Here is a 16,646-nt window from a genome sequence, read left to right on the forward strand (position 1 = left end):
ATGAGTCGAATGCTCAAACCACTGGACCACACGACCCTGAAACGACTCTGAAAAATAGCACCAAAATTTTTTAAAGAATAATTGTGAAGATTTGAGAAAATACATCAAAGATTAATAAAAGTTATTTAAAAAAAAAAATTGTAACGTCCTATCTGTGCTGAAAGCTTCCCAACATGGTAAAATCAATTAAATGTTATTTTCTTTACATGGTTTTTTTTTTTGTACCTTCAGGACCAATTACAGACAAGTTCTTTCACCCCTGCTTCTGAGACTTCATGGTGAACTTCCCCTTTAATTCGAACGCCCTCATTGGTGGGGCAAGGAGAATAGATATATGTAACTAATGAAAACAACTCTCATCTTCGTCCCTTCGACGTCGTTTTTACTTTTTACATAAGCATAACGTCAAGTCATCTAATTTTTTTATCGAGAAGTTTCATCTATCCCATCGTAATCTTTCAGAAATGACCTCAAATCGGAAGAGTTCTGAGACGAAGAGTCGGGAGAATGCAGCATTTCTCAAGATGCGGGTTGAAGAGGTATAAAAAGTAGGCCTAGTTAATTCAGTCCCATACGTGAAGAATTATGCTGGCTTCTTTGTGACAGAATTGATTGCAAACGAACCGGGGCCGATTGCACGAAAGGGTCTTTCCAAGGACCGTCTTTCGTGTCGCCCATCTTTTATGATGCGCTATAAGCGGGGTGTTTCTGAAATTTATGATAAACAAATAAAATTCGTAAGCTTGCTTTTAAATCAAATTTTATACAATTTCATGAGATATCACATCATTTTATAAACAAATATTTTGTTTATTTTAACGGACAAATAAAATATATTTGCAGATAATTTATTTGAAATGCATTTCACATGGCGTATAGATGGGCGACACGAAAGACGGTCCTTAGAAAGACCTTTTCGTGCAATCGACCCCAGATTAACATTAAAATTTAAGACTCAAGTCTCAGACTCAGAGCTGTGCCTCCGGGACGGTTCTGGTTGTATGAACTATGAGTATGATATTGATGTCTTGATCATAGAATTACAGGTGCATTTGGTGAATAAGTATGATGGGGTGTCCAAACTTCGCGCACTTTTCAAAAATATTCATCAGGCTTAATTTTGTTCACAAAATATTCATAATTTATACAAAACCAATTCAAGAAATAGTTACCACATTGACGGCAAGATCGTAAACTATAAAATCATGGACGAAAATGTAAAGTAGGTGAAGGGGTTTCGCCGGTATCGCGATCTCAAAATTCTATTCCGATCGGCGAATGCGGGCTGTGCTGGCAAACCGTTCAGAAAAAGTGTGACCTAACTTCGCGCACCAAAGCTTTTGTGGAGATTTAAACAAAAACTGAAGCTCAAAAAGTGAAATATTTATATGAGATTGATGGCAAAATGCTATGGAATCGGTTAGTACCACATTTAACTCACATTTTTGATGATTTCTGCTTGCAAAATGGTGATATCGTGATGCTTGTTGAGAATATCAGATTTCTTCAAAACGGGCGCCAACGGTGACAAATTTGCCGATCTTTTGTCAATATTTTCATGATTACTGAACTCATCCTAAAGAAACTTACACCAAAGGGTAATTTTAGGTCGCTTTTCACGTTGACGATGTCAGATTTTAAGGATATTGGCTAGTTTTTTAGATAATGACCGTCCGCGAAGTATGGACATGCGCGAAGTTTGGACTCACTGCCATATAGCAGCGTAAGCTACCCAGAATTTGACATGCTGTTTTATAGCTTTTTTAAACCCTTTTTTGCAATAATTTTTGTTATGAAAATAAAATTTCTTTTCACACTGACTGTGCATCAATGTTGTTGAATGTATTCGATTTTGACTTGCAATGTTTATTTATTCCTATCTCAATATTTCATCAAGAATCTTGTAATATATCGCCATGTTTTGTGCCATGCCGTTTCCCGCCATTCACCAGACACCAGTTGTTTTGACAGACAGCCCCCGCCCTCTGTAGTCGGCCTCTGTTCGACATAGGCTAGCTAGGCATCCTCGGCTTACTTACAGCAACAAAAAATATTAAAGCACTTAATTTGTCATGAAAAATACCTCAATACCTAAAACCTAATGAAACTTACCGAAAAGTTACGGAAATTTCATATAACTTCTCCAAAATTAACAAAATGGATGAAAAGTGTCGAAAAATGTGTTCGTAGACGAAATTGGTTCTCACTCAGCTTTATGTCGCATGCAGGCACGTTCACACTTAGTATACACATCTTGTGTGTAAACATTGGTGTGCTCTAGTGAAAATCCATGAAATTCATTATACAAGGGCCTACATGTATATGTGCCTTCTATTTTTTATAAAATTTAATGAGATCCTCATTTTTGTTTTGGCCTATTCAGACCTGCCAACCAGTACGTTTTAGCCGTATTTAGTATGTTTTTGCAACCAAAATACGGCAGTACGTTTTTTCTTTGAAAAATACGTTTTTTGTATAAAAAAAAACTAAATCGTAATTTATTGAGAAAAATAATCTCTATATGTCTCTGTTCATAAAACGTGCACAAATATGGTTATTAGATCAATGTAATTTCAGGTAACTTGTTTTTTTTTTCAATCATTTTGTTCAAACCAGGGTGAAGATATACACATGTTTTAATGGTTTTTTTTTCATCTGCAAGAGCAGTGCGCATTTTAGCTTGCATGCAGCTTGAGCGCCGCGATGAGCGAGTGCGCCAAGCATTTTATTATGAAATACAGTCCGACCTCTCTTATCCGGCCTCCCCTTATCCGGATCTCTCTATTATCCGGACGCACATTTGCCGAGATTTAGTACGTGAGTAAATTGAGATGGCAATCTTAACTCAATCCTATAGGCAAACTCCCTTTGATTACATATATTTTTCAATATAGTCTACCTAAAACAACATTATTTTTCATGAAAATATCTCACCCAAATCACCGAAAGAACTTAGGCAGGATAATTTTCCAGGAAAATGGGGCGCAATGTAAACATTTCATCACGTTCTCTTTTTGTTTCCCGGGAAAAACAACACATGTCTCACTAGCTAACGCTAGGCCTCAATACGGACAGCGCCATCTATCATGTTTAAGCCTACAGTCAGTGTAACAATGGCTGACATTGCGAAGCTGCGATAGCCGCCGCGATGATCTTATTGTAAAACTTAGTTTCATCGAGTCATTCATTCTCTTTCTTTCGAAGTATGCTCGATTTATACCTCAATCATTTGAGCAGGTAAATTATCCAACAGTTTTGGCCACCAATCGATTTTATTTCCGTAAAAATACCGCCTATAATTTGCACTGACACTGCAGTGAATACTGTCTGTGTATGCCCACTAAATAGACTACGTACAGTTTCTATTGCAGAGGCAGCTGCGTGTATTTAATATTGGGTCTCCCAGATCCGGATAAATCCCTTATCCGGATTGGTGCTGGTCCCAACGTGTCCGGATAAGAGAGGTCGGACTGTACACTTTTTGGGGGAAAAATACAGTTTTTTTTATCACAGAATACAGTTTTTCATTTCCAGAGGTTGGCAGGTCTGAACACCTCTATGATGAACTTTGGAGAATCAAAAATATCTAGAGATGAGAGGACTCTGACTCCCTGAAATTTGTGTGAAGTGAATGGGTGCATCGATATTGGGCACCATTCTTTTTTAATCTAAAAATGATAGGCCGTTGTTTATGCTCCTTCCAAGTCCAATTTTTGTATTCTGTTCTTGAAGGGATGAAAATATAAATAGAGTAAAATTCACAAAGCAAAATGCTGAAATTTTTTCATCAAAATCGGACAACAAATAACAAAGTTATTGACTTTTAAAGTTTATCAATTTTTGTGAAAACACTTATATGCACATCATCATAAATATTTATTAGGTGGGCTGATGATGTCATATCCCCACTTTCCTTTTTCTTATGTTATTACATGATATCATAATTGATTCATTTTTTCATATGTGTAAATGATTTGTCTGCATTATGATGAAATAAGTTGCGGCAATCAAAAACTAGTGTGCACACAGTTTCTCAATCTGATTGATTTAGTTCTTGGTAGAAAATTTTTGAATAAACCTAATTTCATGTAATAAAATGCAAAAGAACAAGTCTGGATATGACATCAGCCCACCTCATGAACATAAAGACATGCCTAGAACTGTTTCACCAGAATAATGCAAATCTTTAAATTCAAACACTTTTTTATTTGTTATCCGATTTTGATGAAATTTTCAGCATTTTGCTCCGTGAATTTTACTCTATTTATTGAGATATAAATATCTCCAGCCTGGACTATCCCTTTAAATACAATCCATACTCTCACTCATTGCATTCCACCATCCATAGTATGCACATCTTTTGATATTCTCTGATATGATTCAGAAACACATATTTCGCAACATTGTGTTGTTGTGGAGTGCAGAAATCCAAGCAAGCATCTGTAAATTGTATTTTTTCATTTTTTAAAAACATTTTTTCCTCATAATTCCACAGCTTGAGTCGGAAGTAAGTTCTCTGAAGAAAAGACTGGATGGACTAAGAAAGGCTAAGAATACGACTGTTCTGAAGAAAGAGAAGGAGTATGTTTCGGTGGGAGCATCAGAATCAAATAGAGCAAGTAAAAGGTATTTCAATCACCTGTCTAATATTAATAAGCAGGTGCAGATCCATTAGGGTTGGACACAATACCATTTTGGGGGGCATATTGTTTTTACACAATAGTCGGCCTCTCAAAACTATGGCTCGTATTCTGAAGTCAGGTTTAACTTAGACCATGGTCTAACTCTGTGCTAAAATTATGGGAAGCCAAAAGTGTCAAAATTTTTTATTAAGTTGTATGTTTCTTATGTTTGCTGTCCTCTTTCCTATAGAAAGAATATGTGACCTACTGATAGATGTGATAAAAGAGACATTTTAAGTGAAATATATAGAAAAGTAATTGGAAAGTTGTTCACATGTGACATCACACATCTTTGTTCCATTGCCAATGGAGGATCTACATTACATTAGTGATCTAAACTTCAAATGCTCATAACTTTATTATTCATTCAATTTTTCTCAAAATTTCGCTTTATCTGTTTAGTTGATTTTTCTGTTTTTGCACAGGCTCTCTTGTTTCAAGGGTTTCATTTTCCTTTAACCTATTGCAGATGAAACCATGATAAAATGTACTCCACATGCAAACTGAGAGTCTTCGTGAATTAGCCCCAGGCTTTTTTTATTCTCTCTCTTTCTCTCCCTCTCTCTCTTGCTCATGCAGCAATAGTCATAGTCTGTTTAGTTTTTAGATTTTTTGAGTTTCATAATTTCATATAATGAACAATTTTAATTTTAAATTGGTGGAGCATATACATGTAAGATTACTTGATCAAAATATAGCATTGAAGGCACTGGCGGATCCGGAGGGGGGGGGGGCACAGCTGGCCTGTTGCCCCCCCCCCCCTTTTGAGAAGCAAAATTAAAATTTGTAATGTAAAAATGCCATTAAAACAGAAGTGTGCCCCCCTTTTGAAAATGAAGATATTTTTTTTTTTGCTTGTCAAATTTTTTCAGTGACGAAATATCCTGAATTTTTGGTTAAAAACCTTCTTTTCTTTTTTTTGCTTGTCAAATATTTCCTCAGAAAATGTGCCCCCCCCCTCCTTTTGGAAAATCCTGGATCCGTCCCTGATTGAAGGCAAGGAATCTTGGACTAATGGTACATAACTCAAAGTCTTGGTATCAATCAGTTAATCGCAAATGCAAAGTTGAAATCAATTTCTGGTTCTTTTCTTGCACCAAGAAATGGGTATAAATAGGACTTCTTTAGTTGAAATTGGTCTGTCACTAGTAAATGTGCAGTTTGCAATGAATTCTGAACATTTCCTTGCCACACCCCCTTTGATAGACGGTTAATTTCCAATTTGTCTAATGCCAATTCGTCCAATTGCCACCTCATCGACTAACATTTGGTCAACCATCAATTTATCCACTCACCGCATGGTCTACTTTCATTTAGTCTAATGCCATTCGGTCTAACAACCAGTTGGTCCAATAGCCATTTATTCCATATACCATTTGGTCTAATTAATCTAAGTTTTAAATTGTGCAAAATGAATGAAAATGAAATGGATATTAGATCAACTGGTTATGAGACGAAAAGGTCATAGACGAAATGATGATTAGACGAAGTGATAATTGGACTAGATGGATAATGGACCAAATCTTTGTTAGACGAAATGTTGATGGACGAAATGGCATTAGACTAAATGAAAGTAGACCATTTGATGAGGGGACGAGTTGGCAGAAGACGAATTGGCAATTCACCTAATAGACTGATAGTTAATAACTGATGTTATTCAATGTTGCCTGGGCAGATTAGGAAAAAAAAAAACAATGCTTCTCTATAGTTCTCTGGAATTACTTTGTGTCCTTTTCATTTACATTGCCAGGCCATCCATTTCAGAAGATAAGAGCAGTGAACTTCAGAAAAAAATAAAAGATCTGAGTCTTCAACACGCAGATGAGATGAGTGCCTTGAAGCGGAAACACAGTGCTGATCTCAAAAAGTTGCAAGTAAGTAAAAAGCAATGACCAAAAACAGACAAATGCAGCTCAGTGTATAATTTCAGCTCCTAAAAAGACTTCCTAAGCTCCTAAACATTGATTCAGGCTGATACCTGGCATACATTGGAAATCTCCTTTGTGAATGGCATTTTAAAAATATTGCTCTTGAGGTTAGAGGCATCTATCTGAGGTTAAATTCAAATTCATTTATTTCACATCTCTAAAAAACATACAAGATACAATACATCAAGATCAAATCAAATCAATCAAAATGATTCCATAGTGATGAAGTAATTAATGAATTTCGTAAACTTATGACAAAGTAACAAAAATAACAAATTACATAGGGTAATGAATGGGACGTGAGGGAGTAGCAAAAGCCAAATAGACCTATCTAGGCTACTTCCTGATTAACATTCATTACTGGAAAAAAAAAATCTTGCAATCAACTTATTAGATTCCAAGAAACATGAATTACAAAATCACCCAAATCAGCAAACTAGTAAAGAATTTGAATAAAAAACCAACTAAAATACAAAAAATATTAAAAACGTACACATAAACAGGCAAGCTTATTCATTGAGAAATATCAAGATACCACATACTTTTAATCCTATTAGACTGGGCTATTTCGATGCCTAAAAAGACGGGGGGGGGGGGGCTGATTCAGCCCCCCTATGATCTCGGCCGTCGATTGCGCGATTGCGACGAAAATTGGCACGCGTTACCCATGGCATTATCTACAAAGCTATAATATCAAATTCTGCAAGAAATCTCATTGCTCATTAATTTATGCGTAAAATCACTAGTTTGCTCTAATTAATAAAAGAATGCCCCTAAATTGCTAATTTTTGTCTCACATACTCTAGTAGATAGGCATCTGATCATATTTATTTTTCAAAAATTTCAACATCACATTTATTTTCTTATGTATTCTATTGTTTTCTAAATTTCTTATGTATTTCTTAATTTTTTGACTTTTTGTTTTTTTATAGTTTTTTCAATGGAAATTGTCGGGGACTTTATTTTTACCATAAACAAGATAAAATTAATTGATTTTAAGCAGTAAAGGAAAAATTATGATACATTTTATGAATTTTGTCTAAAAACACTATTTGCATTGGATTTATACACAAATTCACGTTTTTATTGGGTCTGCATGCACTTACAAAATGTTGGGTAATTTCGGAACCGTGTACTCGGGGGTCACAATTTTGGTCTCAAAAGTTGCGCGAGACTTGAAAGTAAAAAGTCAGTGAGCGACGCAGTCAAAAAATTTCGAGCGGCGGATTTATCACGAAAAATGTCGAGGGGGGGCTGAATCAGCCCCCCCCCCAGTCTCCTTTATAGGTTTAAAATATAGGTAAACTTATCTACCCTCTCATTCTCAGGGATCCATGTCACTCCGAAGCAACGATGATAATACCCATTTCAATAATAAATATTCTTGTTTACTGGAATTAGCCACTTCACTTCATTGCTACACTTCATTATGAAATGTTCTCCCAGTGGCGCCTGCAAAACATATTTTCATTACTCTTCTTCGCCTGAGAAGGCAAAAGGTCCTATTTTCAAAGTCTATACATGTAGTATGACTTGGCTGGGAATTGAACCCACATCCTCCTGTTCATGTGGTTTGCATTCTACTACTCCTGATGATAAATCTGCACATTTTTGCCAAGATAACCTCAAACCTAACCATTATTTTCAGATATTTTCTGAATAAACCCCTGTCACAATCCTTGCCATTCATCTTGCAAGAAGTTAACATAGAGGCCAATGTGAGGATCTACTGTTCGCAAATTTTATCTCCTGAACTAATATTAATATTAATATTTACTATAAGTTTTGTTCATCTTTTTTCAGTTTAAAAAATGAGTTACAATTCTTTGAAAACATTCATCAATCAGAAAACACCTTTTTTTTATACGCCCGTCCTACGGGACGTATTATGGTATCACGCTCGGTGTCCGTCTGTCCGTCTGTTAACTTTTCTTTGTAGACGTGATAACTCCAGTTTAACTTAACCTAAGCTCATATAATTTTGTGTGTATGATACTAGCATGGATCTCAGGAAGTCTATTGATTTTGAGGTCAAAAGGTCAAGATCACAGTGACATGTTTTCATCTTACCCTTCTCAAGTCCTTGTAAACTCGTTAACTTCAGTTTAACATAACTTGGCTTTTATAATTTGGTGTGTATGATGCTAGTAGCATACATCCCAGGAATTCTTTCGATTTTGAGGTCAGAAGGTCAAAGGGAAGTCGCCACCTTCTACTTTTCTTGCTTGACCAATATCTCCCATTTTCCGTGTTACAAGCAGGCGTATTATGTGCTCGCCTTTGCGACACTCTTGTTAGAATTGAGCCACTTTCCAAAGATTTAAGTCCAACTTGCCTCTCAAGATAGGATCTGCTCAATGATTCAATTTCTTATCTTGCAAGAAGTCTTAATTTTAATTTTTTTAAACTCCTGTTCTACATACAGGTTCATGTTACAAAATCTACTCTTTAATATGGGTATTGGTACATTTTTTTATCTATTGAATTATTTGCAAATGTATGATGAAATATATATAGATCTTTAAAACATTTTTTGTTCCTTGTTTGTTATGACAGTCTGAGAAAGCAAAGCCCACTACACCAGAGAAGTGCAATCACGATGAAGAGATCCTCCGTCTCAAGGGTGAAATAACCGAACTGAAAGAGAAGAATGCCAGCCTGGAGGATGTGAACTCAACACTCAAAACAGAGACTCTCTCGCTTCATGCAAAGTTTGAGGAACTGTTTACCGAGCTGAGCCTCAAGGAAGCGCAGTGGTGTGAGAAGGAGGAACAATTAAATCTCAAGGTTGGTCAGTTTAGAAGGGGATGGGGTAAAGTTAAGTTTGTAGGTGCTTTTTGTGTTTTCTTGTGGAAGAAACATGGTTCATTGGGTCTGACTCTTGCCTTGTAATTGAAGGTTTTTTTTTGTAGCAGTGAGTCTTTATTTCCAAGTCAATTTAAAACTTCTTTAATTCTTACTGAGGTGCTAGCATCCTTTGGCAGAACATCAATATACACTTTGCCACTCTTCACCCAGGTGTTTGATGGGTACTTAGGAGGATGCAAAAGCCAAGGTTTCATACCTCGTGAATTGAGCATGGAAGCTCTTGGATTGCTCCACAGGGAGTGGAGGAAGTGCATACACTGTGTACTGGCAAGCCATAATTTCCTTGGTTCGGGAATTGTATATAGCTGTATTACTGACCGGAAAACCTGTTCATTGTCATCGCCTTATTTCAACATTCAGCTAATGCACACAAAAATATCTTATCAGGGATGTAGTCGAGGCTGGCTTCGAGGCCACATTTTGCCGGCCTTGGCCTTGGCCTGAGTCGAATGTTAAAAGTCTATGGAAGAAGGTTTCCTCCAGTGGCCTCATGACCAGCCTTGACTACATTCCTTAATCATACATTTGGTCTGTCATATTCTAGTAGTGTTTAAGGTTCTGAATAATCCAACAGACAAAAGTGCCTTGTCATAACTTTGCCAACCAAGTAGGAACTTATAAAGGATTAGATGTATACAGTGTATTTTAATATGTTTTAAATTTGTTTAGAGTCTAAAATAATGTAATGCCCATATTGTTCAATATAAATGTCAAAATTTGACGATGGACGGATGTAATTCAAGTTAAAAAAGATTTCCCATCTTGAAACCACTACTAATTCATATCATGCACATTCTGCAAATAAAGTTTTTTTTTCTTTACCCCCTCCCCCCTCCCCACAGCTCAAATTACAATGGGGAGAGAAGTACAGGGAGTGGATGGAAGCCACAGAGAAGAAGATTGCAGAGCTGCAACGAGCCAATGAATATTTGTAAGATATATGTTTCTTTTACTTCCATTTTCAAATTTGAAATTCTTTGTCCCCAGCTTTGATGTTTCAAGTTCATTCTCTTTTTTATGTTTTATATTTTTTACATCATTACTACTATTTCTGTGTTTGTAATGGGTTTTTCTATAATCTTTAATAGTTGTATTATAGGTTAAATGAGCATTATGATTATGAAAGGGATATTTAAATTCATCTATTTCACATCTCTTAAAAAAAAGAGGGTACAATACAAAGTATTACATATTACAGGCTGGAATTAATATGAAGTAAAAAGATCAATCAATTTAATTTAATGCTTGACTATACAATCTTCTATTTCTATTCATACCTGTCAATATTTTAACAGCTAACTGTTTAATTGCATTATGCATGCATGTTTGAAAAGAAAACAATTGTTGAAGCCCCATGTAATAAAGAAAATTACAAAATACAGCAAATTTACCAATTTACCATAGTAACTACCATTGTAGCCTTGAATTTCATTGGCTGCTAAGCCCTGTTTAATACCATGTTACAGGCATTAATGTTAATTGTGAGTCTTTTATGAAATGGGTCCCAGAACAGTTTACTCAGATCCAATTTTGTTTGTCAGTTCTTCTTACTGTATATAAAATACAGTATTATTAATGAATTGGTAGGCCTCTTTTGTAATTTTGTAAAGCATTTTACTAGATTTTTATTATTTTTCGGGACCGTATGCTTGTTTATTTCCTTGTCATCTCAGTGATCAGAGGAATTTCATTTACTTTATCATTTTTTCGTATAGAGATGTTCATAGTGTCAGCCTACTTGCATGTTAATGCAGATTTGCACGCTGCCAGTTGTATTGTTTCACTTCACACAGTAACCATACTCTTGTATTGAAAATCAAATTTGTGTATCTTTTGCAATTCAAACCGTGTAGAAGTTGACCTATATTTCCTGGGTCAAACTGCCCGCTACGATGTGCACTGACAAGACTTGAAGTGAGGGAGAAATGTCATTTGACAGGGTCAATTAAACTCTTATTCTGCAGTTACTATGATTTGTTTTTTGTGTTTTGAATCATGATTCATGTTTTTTATTCTAGCTTATGACATCTTCTAAACTCTGCCTTTTATCGTTTCTTACCTTGTTTCTTTCATTTCCAATGCAGACGAACCTGTCTGAAGAGCCCATCAGGGGATTAACGATATGCAGTCTTCCATCTTCAGTTTACACCAATGAGAGACTTTTGTGACCAGTTATTCTGAACTCAATTCCTCAAAGTCCGTCCTCATTGACCTTTCCTTAGGAGAATGATGCAATTGGCTTTCACCGGCCTTTGTGCATGTAAAGCAATGGAAATCCCTGTGAAAGAACCGCATATTTACACGTAGGGCTCTGCCAAATTGTGCTGTACCATGAGTTGAATCGCAGACATTACTTTGCCGGATTCTTCGGACGGAGGATGATGTGATAATGTCTGCCACCTCATGAGGGTAGGAGAAGAATATACAGAATGTCTATTTGCTGTAAAACCTCAGTTCTGCTCCGTCTGATGGTCAGTTTCTGTGACCTGTTCTTCGTCTACCGTACGTTTGGTCTCATCCCACAGAGTCTAATCTTAGTTTCATTGCCTATGACTTTTATGGCTGGGACTAATAATAATAACAATAATAATAATAACACTAGCTGGATTTATATAGCACATTTAGCCTAAGGATGTAAAGTGCTGCTATTATGAGCCTAGCTTTATCTCCAGCTACCATCACCAGCGCTCAGTGCATGCAAGGAATTAATCCTGCCGGTACCCATTCACATCACCTGGGTCGAGTGCAGCACAGTGGGGATAAATTTCTTGCTGAAGGAAATCACGCCAAGGCTGGGATTTGAACCCACTTCCCGCCGATCGGAAGACGAGAGTCGTAACCACTAGACCACGACGTGCCCACAGTCGATGAATACAGTAGTTAATTTCTTCACAATCAAAATATGAATAGGAGCCATCTGGAGATGTTATGCTATTTGACTGCAAACACATCATCAATATGTCTTATGTTCAACATAAATAAGCCAGTTCGTAGTTCCTTTCTGCGCATGATCAAAAGATTCGACGCATGATCAGAGGAAGGTCATTTGTACTAAAGTGACATGGTGGTTTAAAATCTAATGAGATAAGCACCAACTTTGATGTCTTGATTATTTATATATTCGTTTGAATAGTGGTTTTCCTTTACATCCACAAAAAAACAACAATGCGTCCAGGAACGGCTGGTATTTCACAGTTTGCCAAGTACATTGTGCAACATGCTATGATATGCATTCAAAGTAGGAATGCAACAAATACCTTCATAAAGTGTTCTTTGGTGTGCTATTCTAGTCACCTGGTATATTCAATTTCTTCATCCTGCTATGTTAGGCAAGCTTATGTAATATCTTGCTTTGAAATATGCCTATCATAATGAAAGAAATGAAAGGTCATTTGACCAAAATTGTCCATGAAGTAAAGTACGAACTCGTCTATTCAGAATACTGTATTTCAATATGTATTATATGTGACCTGCCACCCCAAAATCTACAATATGATGTCGACCAAAATGAAATTTGAGATCTTTATTGAGCTTGAAAATTCACTTCCTAAGCTTTAAAATGAAATATAATATGTTAAAATTGACCAACAATAACAATTACAAGTACTTGTTCGAATGCAGAGAAAATTAAGCAAGAGATTAAAGAAATAAGGAGAAAACAAGGTTTGAAGTCTGGGGTTCGCTCAAGCATGAGATGTGCATACTGTGTAATCTCAGTAATCTTCCAAGCAGTCCGAAAAAGTAGTGTCCAAGAAACACTTGTATCTTGTCTTTATTCAACTTCATGACTTCAAATTTTCGCGGTATGAAGAAGAAGAATTGTTCTTTCAGCTAAGCTATTTTTATGATTTTTGGTTTTTGAAGACCAATTTACTATTTTGGCTATTTACAGTGTACCTTACCTGGTGACCTATTGGTGGTTTTGGCATGGTAGGTCACATATCATTAGGCCAGTTGAGAATGATCCCATATTGGGGTCAATTATACCAGGGGCATCGGAAGGGGGGGGGGGGGCTTCAGCCCCCCCCCCACTTTTTTCCCAAACCATGTACAAAAACTTAAAAATTACCATATGATTGTGATTTTTTGCATGGTCAGCCCACCCCCCCCCCCCCCACTTTGAAAACCGTTCTGCGGCCCCTGTATACTCTGATGGATTTGCTTTCTAACTTATTTTATGACCACGCAAATAAAGACGACCGCACACCTTGCGATTGGTCTGCGATTCATTACTGTGTAATGTTCAACATCATTGTACGAATCCCTATGTTCAAATCTGTGACTATGCTATCATCCTTCTTAGAATAAAAGCAAATTTAATATCTAGTCGGAATGACGTCATAGCAGTCGTACGATGGGCTACGATTTGAAACTAATTTGGCCTTTACTCCAAAATAAAGGCAAAAAATGGTTATATTAGTATTCTTTCAATTAATTTTAACCTCAAATAAAATGTCTTGTTCCATTCACATTTTCAAAATCGGATCGCGAACAGTCGTAAGGTGTGCGGTGGCCTTAATACGTTATGGCTGACTGAATCAGCCTCTCTGTGCTTGTATTCTCTTTTTTGGTGATAAATTGCGCCCAGTATAAACACAACTTATAATCCTAACAGTCCCTTAATTGGTATTTTTAATCTTGTTAGTCCGGGAGAGACGCATCTTAACAGAAATTACCAGTCCAGGGGCTTTATTTTCTTCAGATTTACATTTAAATTCTAATTTTATGCATAAATTCGCATAAGTAATTTTGTATGAAAAAATATAGTTATTTTTTCGAAATGGAGCTATGCAACCCCATAGATTATTTATTTCATAAATTGTGGTTTTGATCACACAATTTGTGGTAATATTTATTGAAGATCAATTGCCTACATGTATATGTACATATTAGAATAAAATATTTTTTTCGAAGAGTTGTAGCTCATGATCTTATGTGGTCTTATTACATTATCACATTATATTAGGTTCACTTCCAAATTCCAAAAATTATGTAATAAAATTTATATTACATTCACTACGCATTTGTTACGTTCAACAGATTGACAATTGTCTAGTGATATTCACTTCACTTGCCTGAACAGATGTAGGACTAGGCATATCGGTGTGTATATTGTGAATGAGTGTAGGGTTTTCCGTACAAATAACTGCTAATGTCTAGATCTAGACTAAATTGCATCAAGTATTAAGCAGTAGAGAACTGTTTGTTTTGATGACACTGACTTTCAAATGAATTTTCGAATCATTGATTTCATAAATAGTTTTTAGAGAATGATTTAATACAGTATTTCACACAGTGCTTTCAAAATAAACAGTATTATATTTTGTAGTTTATATTTATAATGCAAAGAAATTATATATCTGTGATGTTTGAGATAGAAAATTCAGATGTTTATTATATGTGATGTTTTTTCAATGACTGGAATAATTTGTCCTTGAGATGCCTTGATTTCTAGGCATTCATTGTGAAAGCTACTGTTATGATAGAGCAGGCATATTCCGTCCACACCACTGCTTACAAACATTTGATACTTAGAATGGATACATCGATGTTTCTGAACACAGGTTGCCATTTTGAAATTTACATAGGCTTAGGGATCTCAATTGTAAAACAGCCATAACTTTCTTATTGCTTGTCTGCTTTCTTTCAATTTTGAACCATTCTGTTTTCCTTTTTTTTATCTTCTCTCTCTCACACAATATGTTCGGACCAAGGTTGGATTTCCATTAGGGCAGTTCCATGAAATATGTACATGTACATCCGACCCCCTATATGTGGGACCTTCATGAAATTTTCTGTCTCTGATTTCTTGTTCTTTTGACGGTCTGTAATGTTCTCAAAGGACCACGACTTGGTCAGTTTATGAAGTGAAGTAAGACTTTAGGCAAATGGGGGTCGGACGTACAAAAAGGTTGATCATTTTATGGAATTGCCCAATAAGCCTTTGTATTCAGATCCAAATTCTGTCTTCTCTTTTAATTTGTCTGGCTTTTCTTTTGATTTGATTTTATTTCAGCATTTTTCCAACAGAAATAATTAACAAACATAATGTACAACATAAAGAAAAAAATAGTGATACATTTCTTTTTACCAAAAAAAATACAAATAATCATTCATTTGCTAAAATGTATATAGATAGTATTAGTTTGCAATATTATAAGTTGTACTTTGTTGAGTAGACAAAAAAAAAATGCTGGAGACCGCTACCATAAGCTGCTGGAGACCGCTACCATAAGCTGCTGGAGACCGCTACCATAAAACTATGCAAACTTTTAAAGTCGGCCTAAAATTTTTATTTTACTGGTATTGGTTCACGTCTCAAATACTTCGCGGGGGGGGGGGGGGGCTACTCAATTATATTGCATACACACACGCCCCCAAAAAAAAACATAAAAAGGGTACTTTTTGCTGATGATGGCACAACACGTGCGTGACACATTTGAGGTGTCAAAAAGGCCAAAATCCAGCAAAAAAGGGTATGGTTATGAGGTAAAACACATATATTTTTTACAGGTTGTACGTGTTTAGGGAGCAATATGGTAAAATTGCGTGTGGAAATACCTGAATAGGGTATAGATTTCACCAATGGATAAAACTTGTTTAGGATGGGTTTGTAAAACCTGTGGTTGCGCGTGTGTACAGCAATTTATTTGAGTGGCCCCTCTGGGATGTACTTCTCAAAAACTATGCAAACTTGGTGCATTCAATAAATTATTCTTCAAGGGAATTCAGAGATTTCCTCATTCTCAAAATGAGTTTGTATGTTTCTCAGTGACTGACCTTGTGATAAACAATTAAAGAGTAACTCGATCCACCCTGAAGAAAAGTTTTTTGTAAAAATATAAGAAAAAATGATAACAAATTTTGGTGAAGGTTTGAGGAAAATCCATCAAAGATTAACAAAAAAGTTAATAGAATTTTAAGTTTTGGATTTGTGACATCATAAACAAGCAGCTGCCCCATATGTTATATAAAATGCATAAATTTCAATTGGATCGTGTTGACTTATTTTTGTTTTCGTTTTAGGAACGGGTGTGAAATTATTTGTCCATTGATATACTGAAGGTTCAGTAAAAATTTTCTGTGAAAATGACATTTTAATGATTTTTTTGCCATAAGATATTGAAAGAAAGCTGCTCGCATATGATGTCACAAATCAAATAATTAA

At 35.8% G+C, this 16,646-nt stretch overlaps 1 protein-coding gene across 1 annotated transcript; it reads left to right on the forward strand.

Annotated features, from left to right (window-relative positions):
• Window positions 1-316: 316 nt before the first annotated feature.
• LOC129266707 (uncharacterized) lies at window positions 317-16,230 on the forward strand. Its single transcript, XM_064103822.1, has 6 exons — window positions 317-539; window positions 4,496-4,626; window positions 6,433-6,556; window positions 9,167-9,397; window positions 10,321-10,409; window positions 11,563-16,230. Exons 1-6 carry the CDS (start codon window positions 465-467, stop codon window positions 11,594-11,596), a joined length of 684 nt encoding a protein of 227 aa, XP_063959892.1. The 5' UTR covers window positions 317-464; the 3' UTR covers window positions 11,597-16,230.
• Window positions 16,231-16,646: the final 416 nt, after the last annotated feature.

This window comes from Lytechinus pictus, chromosome 8, assembly GCF_037042905.1.
Source record: "Lytechinus pictus isolate F3 Inbred chromosome 8, Lp3.0, whole genome shotgun sequence".
NCBI classification, from domain to species: Eukaryota; Metazoa; Echinodermata; class Echinoidea; order Temnopleuroida; family Toxopneustidae; genus Lytechinus; species Lytechinus pictus.

Bases quoted from the DNA above. Each gene is read 5' to 3' on its own strand.
- LOC129266707 (XM_064103822.1), top strand. From the start codon at position 465: ATGACCTCAAATCGGAAGAGTTCTGAGACGAAGAGTCGGGAGAATGCA. The intron at 540-4,495 runs GTATAAAAAGTA...ATAATTCCACAG, and splicing joins TCAAGATGCGGGTTGAAGAG to CTTGAGTCGGAAGTAAGTTC. The intron at 4,627-6,432 runs GTATTTCAATCA...TTACATTGCCAG, and splicing joins TCAAATAGAGCAAGTAAAAG to GCCATCCATTTCAGAAGATA.